The 9,378-nt window shown below is 37.6% G+C and overlaps 1 protein-coding gene across 1 annotated transcript; it reads left to right on the forward strand.

The window, feature by feature from the left end:
- Positions 1 to 23: 23 nt before the first annotated feature.
- On the forward strand, positions 24 to 7,302 carry gcm2 (glial cells missing transcription factor 2). The gene is made up of 5 exons (XM_066679006.1): positions 24 to 348; positions 2,770 to 3,022; positions 4,168 to 4,280; positions 4,842 to 4,967; positions 5,836 to 7,302. Exons 1-5 carry the CDS (start codon positions 253 to 255, stop codon positions 6,727 to 6,729), a joined length of 1,482 nt encoding a protein of 493 aa, XP_066535103.1. The 5' UTR covers positions 24 to 252; the 3' UTR covers positions 6,730 to 7,302.
- Positions 7,303 to 9,378: the final 2,076 nt, after the last annotated feature.

A 9,378-nucleotide genomic window follows, 5' to 3' on the forward strand; every position in this document is an offset into this window, starting at 1 on the left:
CTTACCTGAGATCATTCAGACACCGCCCAGGTTTCAGAGCACACCTGAGTCACTCCGCACATCTCCACGCCATGCGTTTACGAGACTAGGAGACAGCGACAGGACAAAATTATGTGGACAGCTTTCTCTGAATCCATTTCTTATCGGTGCCTGTATCGTTTGATGACGACTATGTTTCGGAGCTGAAGCCGTTTGCGCTGGACTCGGACACGCGCTTCACGCGAATTCTGCTCAGTTCAAATTTTGCGCAAAATGTCCAAAGCGGCGGATCAGTTTGACAACGCGGACTGTGTGTGCTCGTTTGGAATGAAGCTCACGTGGGACATCAACGATCCCAAACTACCCCAGGTAAACAATCCGTTTCCTCGCATAGCCTACCTGCTGACAGCTATATTAAGTTAGTACGTGTTTACACGTGTTTACACGTACTCCCGCATACCGCGTCCACACAGTACACAAACAGCGTACATTTTAATGCGCAGTACTGTGTCTGCAGAGGACGTGTATTTATTTATGAAATGACTTTTACTAATAAAAAGTATAAGTCTAATAATACGCTTTTTTTCTGAATATTTAACAGCATATTCTATTCACACATTACACACCGTTCCTGACTCCATTTACCTCCTGCTATTGGAGTTTAATGCACATGCACGTCTTTCTAAATGATCCAAACAAAATGGAGTAACTCGATTAATATATTTAATAGGACGTTGAAAAAAATAATGGTTTATTGCCCTGTATTTCTTAGCACAAATAACTCAGATAACACGTCCAGTCCTACTGAATCTGTCCTACAGGGAGATGAAGTTTATAGGAAACATTAGTTTGATGTTTTGGATAAAAATAATAAACACCCAAAACATCATGTTGTGTTTGATCACATCCTTGGAGTTTTAACAATCAAAACAAAACAAAACAAGAACCAATAAACCAAACAAAAATAAGATACAACAAATAAAGGAAGCAGTTAATGTTGAATGATGCATACACAGCTGTAGTTTTAATATGAAACAAGTAGGTTCAGATGTAGCATTCAGAATGGAGATTTTCCACTGAAAGTGAAGTGTCTAGTCAAACTTGTCAGACCCTTAAACCCTGTTCGGATAGTGGCCCACAGTTTGAAAAACTCATCCATAGTATCAGGAAGTTAATTTCAAAATATGAATAAAAAACAACACAGTACATTACTTTTTAAAAACGTGGCCAATGAATATGTCTCCGATTACACGTCCAGATTTTGTATTAAAATCTCTGTTAAAAAATCTGTTAGAAGTCAAAGACAAGCTTGATACAAAAATCCTGTTAAATTTATTATAAACAAAAACAGTTTAGTAACTTAAACACTATTTACTGCCATATTAATAAACGACCAAATAGTGCTTAAACCAGTAAACAAGGAACGTCTCTGGACGTTCAAAATAGGTCTAAAAGTAGTCTGTCCGTCAAGGACATATTTTAAACGTCAATGGACGTCCAAATTCCATCTTAATAAGTTAGTTAAGTCGTGACCAATCGATAACGTCAGTGGACGTCCAAAATGCGTTTTATACAAGTAATTTATTTCGGGACCAATTAATAACGTCAATGGACGTACAAAATACGTCTAATAGTCGTCTTTTCAATGTCTGTGTTTGGACGTCTTTTCGACTTTCATTTTCAACCTTAAGAGAACGTTGATTAGACGGCAGTCATTACGTTATTTCAACGTTGAATCAACGGCTAAATGTTTACTGGGCAGGCCTCTGCTCTTAAAAATAAAGATTTCATAATAGCTATTTGGCATTTAGCTCTTAGAAGAAACTTTTTTAAGTTTAAAAGCATCAACTTCAAACTTCTACTGGAACCCTATAACTAATCTAGGAACCATTTTGGAAGATTTACAGCATTGTATACGCACCCACAATGTAGAATTTAAATCCAGAGTGCTCAAACATATTCCAGATTTATATAAACACACACTTTACTCAAACACTATACACAGTCAGAAAAAAGTATAGCCCACACTTTTGTGTCCCATGGTAAAAATATATATTAATAAAAAGGGTACTGTACAGATACATTGTTTTCATCCATGTACAAATATACAATTGCACCATCGAATGTAAAACTAAGATTGTATGGTCTACTTACAACTACAAGTTTCACTTTCACATCTCAAGCTGTACAGTTGTACCTGTTCATAACAACTATTTCAAATACATATAAAAGAAACAGCCATTGAAGACAATTATAGTGGTATATTGCAGAGTTAAGATCCCTAAGACATTCCCCTTAAGGATACCACCTTTAAATATCACCTTTTATTTCTGAATCTTGATGAGCTGAGAGAGCACAAGGCCTTGAGTGCAAATAGATGGACACAAACACCTGGAGTGGAAAGTGTTTTGGCAATACATAATTAAAAGTAGACATCTGAGCTTATTAAAACCATTTATTTTGCTTATTAACACATTTTTAAGTTGACCTGACATTTCATAAAAGAGTACAAAAATTTATTCAAATATGTATTTTCATAATCTCTCAGATACCCAAACAAAAGAAAGTTATTTCTTCTATTGTTATTATTATTTATTTATTTATTTATTATTTATTTTTTGAAGAGCACAGGTACCTCATAAACAATCAAACCAAAGGCCAGAGAATCAATAAACAAATAAATCATCCAAGATATAACAGACTATATCAAGGTTGCGCATGTTCGCTCAAGGAACCATCCTAAAGTGTTAAAACACGTGTAAAAAGGTGTTTGTACGCCTCTCTTCTCAGGACCTCAAGCAGTATGACGCTTTTCAGGAGTGGACGGACGGCTACGTGCGCTACATCTACAGCTCTGAGGATAAGAACGCGCAGCGGCACCTCAGCGGCTGGGCCATGCGCAACACCAACAACCACAACTGCCAGATCTTGAAGAAATCCTGCCTGGGCGTTGTATTGTGCGCCCGGGGCTGCACCCTCAGCGACGGAACAAAACTCCAGCTGCGCCCCGCCATCTGCGATAAAGCCCGCCAGAAACAGCAGAGTGAGTCCTGCACAACAGCTCCGGTACATTTATCCCTTCACCTGTGAGAAAGAAGCGGCAGGCATTCATCCCATTGACCAAACGTAAATAAAAAAATAAAAAAATACGCGATATGAAAGACACTGAGCCTTTGATATGTCTCAAATAAATAAAATCATGTCAGATATGAGAATAAGGCAAAAAAGAATGGAGCCGCGTTATTTCCAAAGCCTAATAATTATTAACAAATATTGAATATGGTAAAAAAAAAAAATTATAATAATAAATATAAAATAAACGTACTTAAATTATTTTACAAATATAATGTGCAATTGTCCTTCTTAAGGAGATGGCAATGGTCATTTTAACACACATATGACTAAGTATTTAAAAAAAAATAGCCACCAAAATGTACCCGGTGTAAAGAGACTGAGGTCGGAAGAGTTAACCATAAACTGACCTTGAGATTCACATCTAATGTGCAAATCTTCAGTTTTGTGTCGTGAATATCACATTCATATCTAAGTGTGAGTGAATTTAGGCGAGTCAATAAGAAAGGCATATTCCGAGAAAGGTATGAATTGTAAAAGAAAAAAAGATTTATTGTGATTTTACAAACTCTCACACGCAGGCTAATCTTAATGAGATGATATTCGGCACTGCTCTCAACACGCATTTAAAGTGAATAGATGATAGTGACAGATATGAAGGTGGTATAAACACGGGTCAGATTTTGCTAAACGCTTAGTAAACAAATCTTTTTCATTATCTGATAGTGGCCTGGAACTCTGCAGTTTGCATTGCCCTTTTAATACGCCTCACAAAATGGCGACCGGAATAAAGAACAGGGTTCGTTGTGTTTCTCCCACTGACGATATATAGATAAAAAAGAAAAAAAGATTTATTTAAAACATAAAACTGTTAAGTCTAATCGATTAAATAAATAAAAACAATTTAAGACTCTATTTTAGAGTTAAATATTAAACCCATCGATGCTCAGAAAACATCTTTGTTACAGTAAATTACTTACACCCAGGATCTACAGACAACAATTCTCCCTGTAAACCTTAGCTTAATCCATGGATCGGAATAAACATTGATGATTTACACTGAGAGTGAAGACTTTTATTCAAAACGCGCTGAAGATTTTTTTTAATCCCTCACAGAAAAGCTGTGTCCAAACTGCAGCTCAGCGCTGGAGCTCGTGCCGTGTCGAGGACACAGTGGATATCCGGTCACCAACTTCTGGAGAGTGGACGGAAAGGCCATCTTTTTCCAGGTGTGTGTCCATTTTTAAAACGATGTGCAGAAGAAGTGGTTTATAACGACGGATGCCATTTTTTATATGTATGTTTGAAAAATGTAAAATCAAACATATTTACCTCCATCACTAATCACAGCAGATTTTGCTACAAAACAACAACTCTAATAAGGCATGCTGGGGATTAATATTTTTCTTTATATTTATACGTTTATAATTAATAATAAATATTTTTTAAAGGGCATAACCGTTTATGATTGACCACGTGACCTCTTTGTCACGCGCACGTTTTCAGCGCGTGCACGCGTTCATGCCAATATGCTTTAATTGCTATAAACCTAATAAATGTCGACCAAACTGTTTCCCAACCTTCCAAATCTCACTTTAACTCCTGAGTGCATCACTTATAAATTGACTTAATGTATGTCTTTAAACTTATTTGCCCAGAGTGTGTAGTTAGTCAAGCTCTTTGAATGTATATTACTACATTGTTCAATAATGCATATACAACATAGCTGTATAAAAATGGATCATTAAGTGAATGTTGGATGTTTAATGCTGTGTAAACACATTTTTCAGGCTAAAGGAGTGCATGACCATCCCAGACCAGAAAGCAAGTCAGAGACAGAGGCGAGGAGGAGTGCAGTAAAGAGGCGGATGTCCTCCCCACACTTTACTCAGAAAAGAAGACTCATAGAGCAAGAGGTACACTCCTTTAATGCATTGCTTGTATAATGTCATGAACTAAAGCCAGTTTTGTTGGCATGAGGTCACCAAATAATTTGGTTAAAAGTTTAATATTAGAATCTCTCTCTCTCTCTCTCTCTCTCTCTCTCTCTCTCTCTCTCTCTCTCTCTCTCTCTCTCTATATATATATATATATATATATATATATATATATATATATACATACATACATACATACATACATACTGGAATAAGCCCTTGATTCAGAGAGCAGAGCTCAAACTGGAAAGTCTGGTCTGTTTCTTTATTCAATGTCAACCCGCCACCATCAACAAATGCATCACACAAATATTTACTGTAAACATGTTTTTGATGCTGACTGTGCTGTGACCAATTGCTTTACTTACATGAAGTAAAAATGCAAAACTGCAAACAACATCAGCACAGAAACAGCTTTAAATGATTAAACAATAAAATAATAAATTGGTTAATAATAAATATTTAGGGTCAGTTATTAAAGGAATGAATTAATGAACCATACATAGCCAATTGAATCCTTACACCAAATGTAGTTGATTAACATAGACACGTTAAGCTCTTGGAATATACACTCCTTTACTCCTCTGTTGCTAATATTCTATTTGATTTTAGATGACATAAACTTAATTACTTTATAATTACATTAGTTTCATGGCTTATAAAGATAATATTATTTGAAGAAAATATGTATTGGCAAATTGGCTTTGTTTTGAAGTAAAGATTTGATATTTTCAGACCATTAAACCTTTATGGACTTGTTGTCAGGTTGTTTGAAAATAATCCTCTACCTGTATCTCTTTCTGAAGAGCCGACATGACCTAATGAACCTTGTTCTGCTTCTCTTCAGCCCGGCCGCTACCATGACATGCCTTTTCCGAACATCCACCAGTTGACCATGGAGGCGCCAGACCGCTTCAGTATCATCGCCGAGTCTAACTTCCCCATCCAGACGCAGCACTACCCCCCATTCCAGAACCCAGAGAGTCCTTACAAGTTCCCCTATGATGCCCATGGTACTGCCACCATGACTGACTCTCCAAGTCCTTTGCAGAAACCAGCCAACCACCGTCTGTATGTGACCCGGCCACCATGCGGATACGATTTTGCTGTGCCAGGCTACCTGGGCTCCGGCCCTTACCCCCCAGCACTGTATAAGGACCCTGGCAGTCCTCAGAGTGAGGTTGATATCAACAAAAATAACCCTGGCCTAAGTGGGACACCTCAGCTTCCGCACCAAGACAGGTCCTATCCGGACGCTGGTGCCAAGCATCATAGCTGGAAGCAGATCCTGGGCAAAGGGCCATATGCGGAAAGAGCGGAATACCCACAGCTACCGGCCAACCCCAACCACTATTACAACAGTGAGTATCCATGCAGGTACACAGGACCTGCCCCTTCTACCCCGACAGCCCTCCAGACCATCATAACCACCACCACGAAAGTGTCCTATCAGCCCTGCCCCAAGCCCTCTGTGGTGAAATATGGGGAAAACATTTATGATGTGAAGGGTCTGTCTAACTGTAACTCTCTTCTTGAGGAGTCCTCCCCCACATCGTACTCTGACCTGAAGATTCCAGAGGATTCAGGAGTGATCAAAACAGCCCTGTCCTACCAGGACGCGCTCCCTGCCAAAATCGAAAGGGCAGAGAACTTCGAAGGCTATCGCTACAGCAGCTACAGCTCCAACAGCTATCCAGAGAGGGTGACGCATCCATACAGGTATGAGGGTGGAGAATATTGACTGTACTGAAAACTGTTAGCTCCAGACTAATCATCAAGAAAAAATTGGGGGACCACAGGATGGGAAAGTTTTATTGAAAGGAGCCAAAGCTTATTTTCCTGATCATATCTCAATGGGCCAAAGAACATCAATGGAATAAACAATAATTTGCTTATTTCCTTCAGTTCTGTAAATATGTGTAGTTATTTATAAGCAGTATTTGAGCTGTTGAATTGTTTTAGTAAAAAAAAAAATGTATATACATTACCGTAGACACCCGATCCGTATCTGATGAAACTGAACAAGACATTTCAGGACATTTCTGAATTTTGTGTTGTGTTAAAGCCAAAGCTCTTGTAATTGTTGCCTGTGTAAAAAATGCTTTTTATTTGTTTGTAAATTAAGAGTGAATGTCTGAATCATGAACCTGTTGATGTTTATTTTTAATGGTCTCTTCTAAACTAAACTGACAGCAAATGAAGTGTGACACAAGTCATTTAAAATGGATGCCCAGTATTTACATATTTGATCTGTAATAAAAGCCTTAATAATGTTACAAATAGTGGTTGTCTGGAGACTATGAGCCTCGAGTGTAATTAATAAATAGCATATAATCAAACATTGTGACATTATCAATACATGGTAAAGGAAGCATTAAAGAAAAAAAAAACTCTTAAGGGCTAGACGCCTTTTAGCTGCCAAAGTAGAGGAGCTCTCTGTTTATTCAGCACACGCCAGAGGGAAGTGAAAAGCAGATCACCTACAAGCATATAATGAAGGGTTTTGTGTTTGAGCGCTTTTAAGGCCTCAGAGAATTAGAGTGACACATTTCACTGGCATGAACAATCGAGTAGGGGATGTCCTTCTGTCAGGAGGGATCAAGGATAATCACAAACAATTAACCAGGCAGTTTGTCAACGGACTGCTTTTAATCTCCATCTTCAGAAGCGCCTCGAGCCATAGACCTCCGCTGCTCTGGCGTGTGCATGTGTGTGGGTGCACAAAAAGACAAATAGCAATATAGAGAGGAAAAAGGATAGGAAGGTCACAGAAAGGATGAAAGGATAATACATGTGTGTGCGTGGAGGGATAGAGAGGAAGAGAATGATAGAGATAGAGAGAGATGCCAGTAATACACGCTGCTGACAGTATCTCTTCACACAACCTTCAAACTGAGAATTGGAGACAAGGTGCCACGGCATCATGGAGCCACACAAACACGCAAAGGTACCCGTTTCTTTCATGTCCTCTGATAGAAATGTTTTCATGTATTGTCCAGAAAAAACAAATGTTCTAGAAACGTGTTATGAGCAAACCACAAAGTCCATCGTGTCTGAATATATGTCCTCGCCTCCATTACATGATGCATGAGGCTTGTTGTTTGTATAGATGTGATTTATTACTGTTAAACATTGCTTTTATCAGGAAAGAATAATACATTTGAAATGCAGCACATCAAACTTTCAGGGTTATTTTAAAACATATAATTTATTAAAGAAATAATACACTAGGAAAGAGTTGAGGACTACAACACACGTTAAGTGCTTCATTTGTTATTAGCTTTAATGAGTCTTTTAACTTGGCCTTTAGCTGCATGCTCCTAAAAGCTGTTATCATCAAATACATTTTTTTGCTCTGTTTTCAGATTAACTACAATATTGTGTGTGAAATACTGTTTCTGTTACCTCTGTTACAAGGTGCTAGTGAACACTGAGGGATAAACATGAAGGATTGGTACATAATCTGTAGAAAAGTATTTCACATGTCTCTACAGTCATGTCTCCAAGGGTTATTTTTGATAAAAAAATCATTAACAACTACAACAAAATAGCATTTGAAGACACTTATAAATGTCTTCATACGATGTTGTTTGCTCACTTACAAAGAGTTCAATTCCAGTTTCACAGATACACGATGCATTTCCACTGAAATATATTCCATTTACATTTTTTAAGAAAGAAAAAATATCTAAGCTCCTCCAAAACACAGAATAATGTTGTCTTTGAATGTTTGGGCCCCTTTGGCCAAATTATTACAATTGTTATTATTTGCTTTTAAATTGAGAAGCAGTATATAGAACATAATAAAATAGAACATAATAAAATAAAAATAATTAAAAACACATTTTTCCTTCTTTTTTCTGAAGGCCACTGCTTGTTAAAGATTAAGGCATGATTTTTTAAAATAATATTTAAGTCAGGAGACTGTGAAGGCCTTTCTAAAACCAGTGAAGGTAGTCCCACCATGCTTTATGATTTTGATCATTATCCTTTATTATTATTATTCTTGCTTCCGGGATTTGCTGGCAATTTATGGAATCTGTTCTTGCCTTTGCCTGTTTAATACTGGAAATGCCACCGGCTGTAAGACAAACACAAATTATGACAGATCCACCCCATGCTTTACAGATGGCAAGGTGTTATTTTAATGAAATGCTGTTACTTTGGTCCTTCCAAAATTATTATTACTGATTGGCTAGAGTTCTGTTTTGACTTTGTCAGTTCAGAACCCTTGTTTCCAAAACTCATCTGTTGTGTAGATGTTCGGTACTTTATTTCAAATGTTACGTTTTCTGAAGAGGTCACAGGTAGGAATTCCCCCCTGTGACTTTCAGTTTAGATTATGTTTGTGCAAGCAATGCTGCAGAGTGAAAAGTGGCACCACCACTCG

This window comes from Hoplias malabaricus, chromosome 1 (genome assembly GCF_029633855.1).
Source record: "Hoplias malabaricus isolate fHopMal1 chromosome 1, fHopMal1.hap1, whole genome shotgun sequence".
NCBI classification, from domain to species: Eukaryota; Metazoa; Chordata; class Actinopteri; order Characiformes; family Erythrinidae; genus Hoplias; species Hoplias malabaricus.